The sequence below is a fragment of the Ammospiza nelsoni genome, chromosome 5 (assembly GCF_027579445.1).
Source record: "Ammospiza nelsoni isolate bAmmNel1 chromosome 5, bAmmNel1.pri, whole genome shotgun sequence".
In the NCBI taxonomy this organism is placed as follows: Eukaryota; Metazoa; Chordata; class Aves; order Passeriformes; family Passerellidae; genus Ammospiza; species Ammospiza nelsoni.
The window spans coordinates 29,681,872-29,695,175 of NC_080637.1; the positions used below are offsets into that span (position 1 = coordinate 29,681,872).

The 13,304-nt window shown below is 37.3% G+C and overlaps 2 protein-coding genes across 5 annotated transcripts in view; one reads left to right on the forward strand and one right to left on the reverse strand.

Annotated features, from left to right (window-relative positions):
- The window catches only part of TMEM117 (transmembrane protein 117), a 177,670-nt gene that overhangs the window by 12,645 nt on the left and 151,721 nt on the right, over positions 1 to 13,304 (forward strand). The window lies entirely within an intron of this gene.
- LOC132072939 (P2Y purinoceptor 1-like) lies at positions 6,203 to 11,947 on the reverse strand. The gene is made up of 2 exons (XM_059471514.1): positions 11,878 to 11,947; positions 6,203 to 7,215 (listed from the first exon to the last, which is right to left on the reverse strand). Exons 1-2 carry the CDS (start codon positions 11,945 to 11,947, stop codon positions 6,203 to 6,205), a joined length of 1,083 nt encoding a protein of 360 aa, XP_059327497.1.

Sequence of the window (13,304 nt, forward strand, 5' to 3'; positions counted from 1 at the left end):
CAAATTTCCTTTGGAACTGCTGTTTAATGAAGACAAATTTTCATTACTAAGAAAGCAAAAGGGTGGGTAGGTTGCAAGTAAAATATACAAAAATACTCTTTCAAGGTAACTGTATAAAAAGCTAGCAAACTATTAGGTTGGCAAGGAGAAGGGGAGGAGTAGAAAATATTGTAATTGAAAAATATTTTAATTTTTTCCAATATGAGCTTGGTTTTTCTCCTTTGTTTTTAAATGAATAATGAATTTAATCATAAAAGTAGTGTACAGAAATATACATTGCTATTCTTTATTTAGCACATTTAGCTCTCCTTATTTGGAGAACTGTTTAACTAGCTGCCATGTTCACTTGAGACCACTAGAAGGTGCTCCTCTGTTGAAAGATAATTATTTCTCTCTGAATTGCTGTTAAAAGCTAATTTTCCTCTGATAACTGTGGTTCTGGCCAGTTGTTTACGCAGACTGTAATTGCAGCCGCTACCCCTGCTATAAACCAGCTGGACTTCATCTGCTGTAACCATTATCACAGCATGAAAATAACAGATCTGTTATCACTCATTCTCTGATAAATCAAAATCCCATCTGAGCAGGACTCTAGTTATTTCTGCTGGAAGGTGAGGCATGGAAATTGTGGTGGAACTAAGAAACCACACATTATGTAAAGTTAGGAATCACAGAATCATTTTGGTTGGAAAAGACTTTTATGATAATTGAGTCCAGTCATAGACCTAACACCACCAAAACCCATTCCTGGAGTAAATTAAGGTGGAATGCATCCCTAATGGGAGTTTGTACACTTGTCTGAAGTCTGAAGGAGAGTCCAACATAAAAAAAAAACAAACAAAAACCCAAAACAAAACAAAAAACCCCAAACAAAACTGCGACAAACATTCAAACAGTCACTTTTAGAAGTACAACTGCTAAATGTGAGACTGGTCCAAGTCTGGCAGAATAATAATCAGCCTTCCTGTGTGAGATCTGTGTGGATTGCTGGCCATACTAATTCTGACATAGGACTGGATTAACTGATTGTATCCTTTCCTGGTGCTCAGACAGGTGTTGATCTGGGTGCATATACAGGCGCATCCTGTGTATAGCTTACAGAAAAGAACTTTTCACAGAGTCCAGAAAGGCTGAGGTCTATGTGCATACCCCTGTACTCCACTGTGAGCTAGAGAACATTTTTTGTCACAGGAATGTGCTTCCTCTTGGTCCCGAAAAAACCAATTCTCCACTTTTTGCACTGGAAACACAGACATGCTCAGTAATGCAATGGGGTGCCTGTTTGTCCAATGTGAGATCTAGTCACAGTCTCCATAAGAGACAGCAGAGTTGCAAATATTTATTGAAGACAAAAAATAAACCTCATGCTTAATCTGCTTTGTTTTTTGACTCAAAATTCTTTATAAATGTTTATTTTAAAAGCCTGTGTATTAGATACATTGTAAGCAGTTCTATTTACTATTAAAAATAAGCTTATGAATTGGCTTCAGGAGAAAAGAACAAACAGTGTAGAAAAACCCTGATTATTTTGACAAGTTGTTGCAGAGCATCAGTAAACTGGTATTGAAGAACAGAAGTTTCAGCACTTCCCTTCAGAGTTCAGCATCAACATTACACAGACTATAAATACTGCTGTGTTTCTTTTATCTGTTACGAGGTTTGGATTCCAAAGAATTCAAAGAAGGAAAATGTAGTTTCTGGAAGAATGACATATATGATGTTTAAACATTTTGGCTCTAAAATTTTAAAAATAAGGAGGATCATGAAATTGCTTACATAGGTCTGGCAGTTAAAAAATGCTAAAAATTCTAAAAGAATAAAGAGTGCAAAAATATAATTAAATACTTACATGTCCTCTAACTAACTTTTTTTTTAAATTATGCAGTGAGGCCACTTAAAAAGAGAATTATTTTTTCCTGTTAGTTTTGTAACCTGGGATTGGGTCACGTAGAATTAAAAAATCTCAGGAACAAATGCGTTAGCATTTTCTGTTGCTAATGTAGGGTTTTCAGTTACTTCCCCATTTAAAAATGTTCTAAAACATTACAGGAAATCAATATCTATTTTTACAAGTTTCCCTTTATCTGCATCAGCACAATTGTCTAAACCTGAAGTAATAAAAGCAGTAATAGTAAAGACTAAAATTAAAATTATAGGCTAAATCTCTATAATGGAAATTGAGAGGTGCAGAAAAATTCAGAATTAAACCTGCCTACACAATAATTCTGGCACAGTCTTGGGCCTTCCCAGGTTATCTGCCTTTTACAACTCTTTCAAATCAGCAGCCTAAAGTATTGTTTCTTGGTAGTAGCAATGGCATGAAGTAAAGCAGAGATGTGGTGCCTTCAGGACCCTCCTGCAAGGTTTGCTATGGCAGATGGCACTGACCATCACCACCCGGCTCTTTCCTGCCTTTGGCTAATCCATTAAGAAAAGAAAGTGTCAGCTCTTTCCTTGTAGCAGCAAAAGTCAGTCCTCATCTTCTTGTTTTGGTATTAAAAGATGAATGTGCATTCTTATGAAAAATTCTATTCTTTCCTTCTTTGAGAAATAGCAAGAAATCTTTAAAGGCTATGTGGCATTTCTAAAATGGCATTTATTTCTCTAAGGAAGGCAGAGGGCTGTGCATTTCACCTGTGTGCACTCGCACAGATTAGTTGAGATTAGGCCCTTGAGACCACCAAAAACAGGTAAGACAGGCTGCACAAGAAGCCCAGTGGAAAGACATCTGGCTACAGACATCAGTCTTCTGACCAGCATTGGCTGAACTGGTGGGAAACCCGAGATCCTGAGCTCCCTTCGTCTTAGCACACAGTGTTCTGTGTGAGGACATCAGTTTTCCAGCTGGGTCAGTAGCTGAGACCTTGGCTGTTGCCTTTTGTGACATTAAGCTGCATTTTACCTTAGACTGCAGAAGCTGAGAGCTGCAGTGCTCCTGATTAGGGTTCACCTTTCCCAGCTGGAGGAAGCCCCATCTGTGCTGAGTCATGTGAACTGGAAGGGACCAAGCTGGTAAGTGCCAAGCTGAAGTCCTGAAAAGAACTTGGGAGGGCTGTAGGTTTGATAGATTGCTGCAGGAGGCCAGCACACCCCATCATCTCTTGATTGCAGACTCCAGGGAGACTTGGCCCCTCAGAGTCTTGGATGTCTCTCTAAAGCAAGAGCAGAGAAGTTGCATTTCTTTACGAGGCAGAGGATGGACTTAGACGTATCACCTGCCGCTGCTGTGGTTCCTCCAGCTGTAGAATCAGTCTAGGCATATTTTTTCTTGTGTCTGAAGAGATTTGACTTCCACAGATTAAAGCAATGTACAGCAGTGAAGTATTTTAATAGCATTGTGGTATTGTTACAGTTTTTTTGCCAAGTGAGGTGATTCTGAGGCATGCAAAGAAAAACTTTGATACCGGAATACACTCATTTATGTATATCGAAAAGAAAACCAAACCTTAAGGAACATCTGAACATTTTTATTTCAACAAGTAAAGTACTACAAAGAGAAATAGAGAATATAAAGATGTTTTCCTTAGCAACTTTGGGAAATTTGTACCAAAATTTATCTCTTCAATGTAGAGATTTTTGGTTTAGTAATTTTTGCTTACAAAACCATGCTGAATGTACAATAGTAAATGAGAAAGTTGTTTTTCTGACAATAGCTGACCATGTACATAAAAGGTCAAATCTTTCAGGCCATGGTCTCTCTTGTGTTCATTGAATGTATTATGATGTTAGAATGTCTAGATAAGCTACACAAAAGCTACCTAGACCTTGCAGTCTGTTTTGTAGGCTAATACATTGTTACAATATACTATAATGTGTTCAAACTCAAAATAGTTAGGTATTTAACTGGATACCATGTCCTCAGATTTAATCCAAACAAAGATCAGTGAGAAACCAATATTGCAACATATTTTTCATAGTAGAAGTTGTTTACTTTGGCTCTTGGCTGCTTAGTTTATTGTTCACTTATTGTAGCAAAATGGAATAAACATATAATTTTATTTGTTTATGTCATTCTATCCAGGTAATATTATAATAAAACATTTTAGGAGCCTGTATTTCAAAGTGAAATTACAAGCAAGTAAACATGAACAGATGTCTTGTGCCTTTTAACTCTTACTTTGCAGAAAACCTTTGGTTTCAATCAGGGCAACATGAGCATTAGATCAGCCGAGTTGAACAAAAATGCTTTTAAAAGGTGTTTAATTGATTATATAACCATTTATAATCAGGAAAACAAATGTCTAGAACCCTTATCAGCTACTAGAGTATATTCACTGCTGAGTATCATGAGAAACAGGAATATCTTGGGGTGAGAGATGGAAGGATTTATTTTTAAGATTATGCAGTGCTTTTAGACTCAGCATGTTGTATGAGATGTCCAGGCTGGGAGAACAGCCAGCAGAGGCACCGTGGCACAGATGTGTTTTGTAGCAATGCCCTTACTTGCTTTTTTTCCTTCTGTTCTTCATTATTCAGGGTTGGTTGAGACTAATTTTTCTAGAAGCATGAGGTTGTTACTCTCTTTTTTCTCCCCTTTTTCTCTTATGTGTGTGAGCGTCTTGGGCCCTCTGTTATAGATGGCTTTATTGAGAGATCATTAATGAGCTTTGTGGAACTTGTGGACACAGACAATGGGGGCAAGCAGAAATGGAGGCATGTTTCCAATAGACAATTATATTTAAAAAAAGAATATTTTTCTTTTAAAGTAAGAAAAATTGAAATATTGAGAATTATCAAAGGAAAGAAGCAGTACTTAGAATGAAGTAAGTACACATAGGCATGCAATTTTCCTGTGATATTTTGTGAGTGTAATAGTACATCCCAACACTTGTAAAGGGTTTCAGATTATCAGAACTGGATTATTTTCTTATCACAGTTACAGATAATTAAAAAAAATTCTAGGTTGTATTTTCATATATTTAGTCAATACAATTGAAACAGAACAAGAGACATTGAATACCCATATAGAATAGAATAATTTTATAATACATACAAGGAGAAAATTATATTTAAAACAGTGGAAATTAAAGAATTAAAACTGTACAAAGTATATTAAAATCTATTTTGTCATCAGTAACTTTGAAAGTAAAGTTAATGTGCTCACTGATACATGGGCTTTCATAATTAACAAGGTAATGTGTGGAACTTGGCACAAAAACAAGTCAGCAGGTGGCTGATTACTGGAACATGATTATTTTGCCTGTACAGTGTGATGTGAAAGAACATATATTTAATGACTCTTGAAGGTGGATGTTCTGATGACTGTTGTGCTGGTTGAATGACTAAAATGTATTGTAGTCTAATTATCTTGGACTGTCCTGAAACTGTGATGCTAAGACCTCAAAGGAACAGGAGAAGAAGCATTCTGTGTAGTGGCATCTCTTACCCTTCTTGCATTTCAGGGCTTTTCCAGTGGAGGCTTCTCCCTGCTGAGGAGTTCAGAGTTCGTGGCAGAACAAGTGCCTCCCCTGAAGCAGAGCACTAATAACAAACAACTGCGTTTGCCTGGGTTTGGAGGGAACCCCTGCTGCCTGGGAGAAGGCTTAGCGCAGCTCTCTAATCCATGCTTGATTGTTTCATGAGCAGATTCACTGTGGCTCTGACTATCCTCAGGGACTTTATCTTACTATTTATTTTTTGTTTGTTTGTTTTTGGAAATGTGCTGTACTTTCCTGGGTTAATGAGGTTCCACTGCCAGTGGAACTCTGGAGAAAGCAGCATTAAAATGAAGTACTTGTAGAAAGCTTTCTGCAAATGCTCAAGCAGTTCAGCTGTAAGCATTCTGACAGTTATTAATTGCACAATCACAATCAAAGCAGCACTTACAAACTGATGAAGAAATAATTCACAGAAACTGTAAGGAGGCTCCTCAACACTGTCTGCCCTTAATCTTGCTGTATTTTTCTCTCCCAGAATTAAAGGAGCTACTTAGAACTTTTAATCATTTTTAATTTCATATTGCATGTACATACAGATAGAAGTATTATTTCACAATAAATTTGGGTATGACAACAATATTTAAAATGCCAATTCTGTAAAGCTAGGAGCTGCTAGTATTTCTTGTCAAGTTTTACTCTGCATTTCTTTGTATTCTCGCTTATTCAAGAGATATCTGTACAATGTGGGCGACCAAATATGAAATAGGTCTGATGACACAAAGCCACATGAGCAGCTGGAAATACAAGTCTTTGTACACTGGAGTTTAAGTCATAGTTCTCAGGGACAGAGAGATGTCCCTTACCCTTCCTGTCAGACAACAGCATTTGGGATGACATTTTATACTTTTAATTCTTTCATAGAATGTCTTATTTGCTATTGTAAAAATGATTGGGTCAAGGCAACTGTTGATGCTGCAGATGATCTCTGTGACTTTGTAAATGGCACCTAATGTGCCCATGTTCCCACAGGGTGGTTGACAACTAATTCTGTAAATTAGTATCACCATCATCATGACATGGTAAGGTATGAAAGAAACAGCAAACACAACCATAGCAGCTGAAATCAGTAAGAGAGGCCTAACAAATCTGTTCCTTCTTTGCTGGCGTTTACTGAATTGCAGTAATGCTTTGAGAGTCAACATGTAGCATGTAAAGATGACTGTGGCTGGAATTAGGAATCTCAGAATAATTTTGGAGCATGTGAATGGCACGACAAATTGTATAGGTTCTTCAGTGCTATCCAAGTGATCCGTGAGGCTGTGCTGTCTTCTAGCTGCAACTGTGTAGTAAATCTCAGGCCCCGATGCAATCGCTATGAAGATCCAAACCCCGATGGTGCAAAACACAGCCTTTTCTTTGTCCCACCATGTCAATGAGCTGATGGGATGAACAGCACCTATGTATCTGTCAAAACTGATGAGTGTCAGGAAATACACACTTCCATAGATATTAATACTAAAAAGTACTCCTATGATGTTATAAAACTCTTGACTGAAATAGATAGCAAACTTCTGGATATTATAATATACTGAAAAAGGTGCCACAAGAGTCCAAGTAAAGTCACACAGTGCCAAATTAAAGAGAAATATGGTATTGGTAGTCCATGTCTTCATGCAGTAAACATAGTGTCGTAGTGCAAGTATATTGCCTAGAAATCCTGTTAATAAAGTGAAAAGGCAAACCAGAATCAGCAAATAACAGTACCACTCCAGCTTAGGACTTCTGTTGCAAATTAAAATACTGCATGTACCATTCATCATCTGTCCACGGGGTACACCTGAAGGGAAAAGAGATACCAACAACCTTTAAAATAAAAACAGAGTTGGATACATTGCATTTAAAATTCAAAAATTGTAAGTTAAATTCAGTGTGTTTGAACTGGCAAAAGAATTCAGAACATAGTATAATGTACAGACTCTCTCCTCTATCTGAAAGAAATGTAAACTCCAAGTAGGTAACACAGCTTACTCTACAACACCCACACAAGCAGATCTTCATGAACTTATATGGGAAGCTTTATGTACTTTCCTCTTTGCTATGTACTGTAGTGTACGATGGATGTGAGAAAAAAAGTGTGCACTCTCAAGTGAGAGCAGTGTCCCTTGGCCACTAATCTATCTTTGGAAAAAGCAGAGGAGGTGACAGAAGAACAGTAATTGCCCATGCTCATTCCATCATGGCTTTGATTGCCTTGAGCATCCATATGGGGCCTAGGGGCAAGCTTCATGTGCGCAGCTGTGCACTGAGCTGTGACTGAGATCACAAAACAGCATCAAAACAAATGAGGATAGAATTCTGCTTTTAGTGAAGGCCACAGAAACTTTTCAATCTAAAGGGCTACACAAAGTGCTTTTTTAAACATTTTTCTTTGATTTTCTTCTGTAAATATTTGTCCCAGAATTAAAAGATTGTGCTTTGGTAGCGTTAGAGAATATTCTTTTCATCTAACTTTATGGCCTACTTTGTATCAATTCCCATTATGGAATATGTGGAATATAGATCTGCAGTGTATTTTTCAAAGCAAATTTTTACTGCTTATTAAGTCTCATGCTTAATTCTAATGATTTTTTTCTCCTAATAAAACCAAAGGCTGGAATATTCTGTCAGAATGAGCTGTTACCAATGCAGTTTGTTATGTTTCTAGCAAATTTCCAAACGATGCCAGACTGTGAGGTCTGTCCAAGTAGAAGCTTTTTATGAGGATCATCCAAACAGCAATTTATAGATCAGAGTCCACTCCAGTGCTTGATAGGATGACAGAATAAAATTTTCATCAGTACAGGCCATACTTTGAGTGGGAGAAAGGATCTTTTCAGAATGTTATTGACTTATTGAAAATTTTGGAACATCTTCAACCACTGAGTTGGCAATAGTGGATTTTTTCCTAAGGTAATGCTTTGCTTTTGTGTTAAGCTTCATACATACTTTTCCAAAGGTGTGTTCACATACATGGGTCAAACTATAACAAACAGAAGCTGCAGTGAAGACCTTCTAAATAAAGACTGCATTATTGTGCTTTGCAAATTTATGGTCCACTCAGTTACTGGACAAAAAGGTGGTTTAGACTGTACTCAACAAAATTAGGAAGGAAAGTGGTTTTTCTAGAAGCTCAGCAACAAAGGCAGTCAAATAACTTTCCAGGAAATTATGTAGATAGAAAACCATCTGTTCTACTCACAGTGTATTTCACAGGTGGGGAGTGTTTGTTCTATAAATGTATTTTTTTAAGTATTGAAGCACTGGACCTTAACCTAAGGTAGCTATACTTTCCCTGCGCCTTAGCCTTTGTGAATATAAAAAATTACACAAACTGTGTGATTGTGACATTTATAAGATATCCCTGTAGATTCTTTAAAATGGGAAAGATAGTTAAGTAACATTTTCTCATTATATGTTCAATTAAAAGTAGTTTGAATAGGTATAGGAAATATATATTTTCCTAAAACCCTCTTGGCTAGAGTTTGTGTGTTCTTGGAACTAAATGGCATTTCCTACCTCTCTGCCTTCCTTTTCAGTCCTTACAAATGGCAGTATAAGTAAGTCCTAAACTGGCTACAGACAGTATGGCCATAGCTGCACCAGGGAATTGTAATGCCAGGTTCCCAATCTTATTGAGCCTCTGGCCAAGGGCAATAGGTAGGTCTAGATGGAGGGAGGCAAACAGCTGTGCCACATGCTCTGCTTTGCTCCAAGTTGGCCATATAAAGTCTGGATGTGCAGCCGTGTAACTGTGTTAGGGCAGCCACAGACTTAAACAAAACAAACTCCCTATCTCCTTCATCACCTTCAGTTTGCTGGGCTGCACTCAGGGCTGAGCTGTGCGAAGCTGGTTTTGTAGCTGAAGGGGATGGAGCTGCCCAGCTGTGTAAGGTGCATTTGGAGCTCAGAGAGTCATTAGAAAATATGTCTGTTTGTGTAGGCATTTCCCACATGTCTACCTTGGGATTCCTCTTTAAATTTTCTAAAATAATTCTGCTGTCTCCTGATAATTCTTTGTATGGTAGTAGAGCTTAGAGACCATAAATAAGACTTGGTTCTTGAAGCTCTGCTTTGCAACTGAAGTGAGTGACTTTGAGGGTGGACACAGAGGAACAGTTGGAGAGATAAAAAGAACCTTTCCTGAGATAACTTAATAAGCAAGAGGAAAACACAAGGGGTTTGACTCCCCTATTTGGTGCTATTCCAGGATCTCTTGGTCTTCCATCAGAAGAATGTAAAGCCTATACAATCACAGATGCAGTCTGACTGCATGCAGGAAGACAGGCAGCATGCCCTGCTCTATGCTGAAGCCATTGGAGCCACCCTGATGTCCAGAAGATATGTGCTGTAATAATTTTCAGAAGTGACATTTTTTTAATATCAGACAATAGCAAGTTTTCTGTCTACTGTCTTAGCACCAACAGCATAACTAAAGCTACAGGATATGACTAGATTGTCTTCACAGTTTGAATCCAAAATTTTGCATCTGTATTTTAAGAAAACTTTCTTTTTCTGAACATTACAGCATTCACTGCTAAGTCCATATATTCTTAAGCAAAGCCAGCCAACACATATATGCATATTGTATTGGGGTAGAATGAGCAACAGCACCGTGGCATATGTTGTTATTACTACTGGCTAAAATCAGACTTGCCAAACTTTGATGAAAGTAGAATTGGTTTTCAAGGTTAAAAAATACTTCCCATTTATTGAGGTTAATTTTTCAGGTGAACAGTTTCAGTCATAGATGAAGATGACCTGGAGCACTAAGTAGGCAGAAAGAGCAATCCCTTGATGGTGCACCCAGAATTAAAGTAATATATCTGATTCAATGAAGAGCTTGTTATTAGAATATTAAAAATATGCCCAGGAAATGGTTGAAGTTTATGGTTTCCATCACTCATAATTAATACAACAAAGCATCCTAAATGCATGGGTAAGAACTTACTGTTTCTCTTGTTTCTGCTTCTGCAGTTTAATGAGTGCAACCATCTTATGGGCTGTGGATCTAAAGATACTGGAAAAACTTGAATTTTATAAAAAGTGACCTGTTTGATTCAATTTTTTGTATCTGCCTATTGAGTTGTCTTTCCTCTTGGACTGGAAAAAAAATACTGGTTGGTTACCGCCTGGTTTGTTGCAGGACCCTAAACGGTGACATCTCTGCTACCCTGTGTTCCCCTAGTACTGTTGATGTGCTCTCCAAAGCCTTGGAGCAGATAAAAAGACTTACTTCCAGCAAGAAATTACATTTTGAGGAAACATCTGGTAGAGCTAGGAAACATTATGATATTACAGTGTTGATTTTTGTATATAGTTAATTCCCATTTTATTAGTTAATTCCCAATTTATGGTCATTCATATGGCATTTAACTTGAATTTGCAAAGGTCCGTTAGGCTTAACACATTTATTTGGGATTTTTTAAAGTATATAATTTTTTATGTGTAAATATATCCTACCATGTTCTTCTCTGTCATACCTGTCAGAGTTTATTTTACATTTTTAACAAGTTCATCATAAGCAGCTAATTTTCCCTGAAGTAAAGGAAAAAAACAAAAAAAAACCCCAAAACCAAAAAAAGAAAGCTAACATGAGTCAAAAGCTTATTTTGTGCAATATTATTCTTTATCTACTCTCTTTTCCCCTTGCTACTTTTTGTTTGCTATTCTTTATGGTAAAAGACCTAATTTTACATGAACTGTTTTATTTTTCTGGAATTACTCTGAGAATTTTGTAGGGCTGTTTTGAATTGTACTTGAATCTAGTACAAGTCTATTCCAGTTACTAGATAGGTTTTCCAAATTTCCGACCATTCACAGCCCATAATATTTCTGTTATGTGTGCTTTGAAAGTGTAACCTTTTTACAAAAACAAAGGATTATATAGACTCCTAGTTTTTGTTATAAAACCAATAAGCATTATTTGCAATTTTTAGTTTAACAACTTACCTGTTAGGCAATCATCTGATCACCCATTTTTATTTCAACTGAATTGATGTGAAAGGATGTATAAAACAATGTGAGCATTATGTGGATCATTTAACATATTTTAGTTTAAGTGCATTTAGCATGTTATACTTACTGGTAAGGTGGGAGCAATAAGTAACAGCTGTGACATTTGTAAGCAGTTAGGTAAGAAGATGGTGCTAATATTAAATTCCTTTTATTTTTACGTATCAGTGTTGTGATTAAAGTACTATTTCTTTCATTAAAAAATTATGTTGATGAACCTTGCTTGAGAGTTAATGAAGTTGCATATGGCAAACACAAGCTACAGTAGAAGGAAAGTTAAAGTGGAAGAATTTGCCTACTGAAGACAATATTTATGAAAATATTATTTTAAGAATATGATATTTATACATATTAGTAGGTATTAATCAGTGTGTAATAACTAAATAGGAAAAAGCATTGTTTTGGAGGGTACAGGTGCAATGAATATTTATTAAATCTTTCCTCTTACCTGGTTTAGAAAAGTTGGAGTTATCTGTTTTACAGAAGTCTAGATTCCAGGCTGTGTTCTTTCTCTCCATTAATCTGGACCTCCTGAAATCACAACTCTATTTTGCGAGTACTGCTTATTATCCACAGTGGTGGTAGTATTCCATATGCAATGGCAGCTGTTCAGAGAGCAGGATTCAAACTGCAAGGGAAATATCTTTTATCATTAAGCTCCTCCTCTCAGTAAGTCAGGATAATGTGCCATTGCCATAGCAGCCTCAGCTTGCTCTTTAGGGAAGGACAGACTTATGGGACACCCTCAGTCTAGCCCGGCCTGGGGCTATCATGGTTTCCAGCAGTGAAAATGTAGAAGAGTACAGGAGCTTGGGGCATGTATATGTGTGTTTGCACTTTCCCTTTCTTCATCTTTCTTCACTCACAGAAACCTTGTTGCTGCCCTAATACTGGACTGGACTGTGGACCTATGTTGCTCTTGTCCCATTGTAGAGCTTCATTCAGCCCCCCTCTATGGACCTGTCACTTCTCTTGCCTCATGGTTTCCACATCATTCCAAAGTCTCAGCTTTTTCAAAGAACTCTCATCCTCCAGCTGCGTAATCCAGAGTTCACATCCTACCTCTTCAGCCCATAGTCCATGTCTGCTCCAGGTCCTCAAGTCTTGTTCCTCCAAACCTGCCTATCCATCCATCTTCAGTAGCAAATACCAGTCCTGGAATCTTCCTGTCTGTCTGAATGAGCATTTCAAACTTTTTGTTATTTTCTCCCACTTTATAGCTTCTTATTCCTAATCAATGCTAAATGTGGACAGTAGTAGTTCAACAACCAGCTGAGAGAAATTGCCTCCATCCCAGACCATTTCACATCTCCGTCTGCTATATCACTTCTCTAGACACTTCCTGTCCAGCTCCTCATATGACTTCTGTTCTCCCTGTTTTCCCATCTTCTAGCACCAGACTGTTCTGTCTCCTTGGTAGACGCTGTCCTTCAGCTTGCTGCTTGAATTATCCCTTGTCTTCCTTTACGCCCTCTTGGCTTCTGCTGTGGCACTCTCATCCTTGCAAAAGCAAATTCCCATCTCTTGTGCTGGTGAGGTTTTCAATACTCCAAACAATTCTCTAAAGGTAAGAGATGACAGAGAAGAAAAGCTAGCTCAGGAAAAATATGTTTGCGGCAACAGTATCATAAAAGTTTCATCTAACACAAGTGACAAGAGTAAGCAGAGCTTCTTTTCCAGTGGCAAGACACACCAGTATTCTTTGAAAAAAGGTATTTTTTGCAGAATAACGTATAATACCGTGTCACATGATTAAAGTGATTAGATCTAAGAAAAACATACAGTACAAGATTCTACACAGACTCATAATTTGATTACCAAATTAAATTAGGAAAGCAAATAATATTTGTCAATGGACATACCTCAAATAATTCA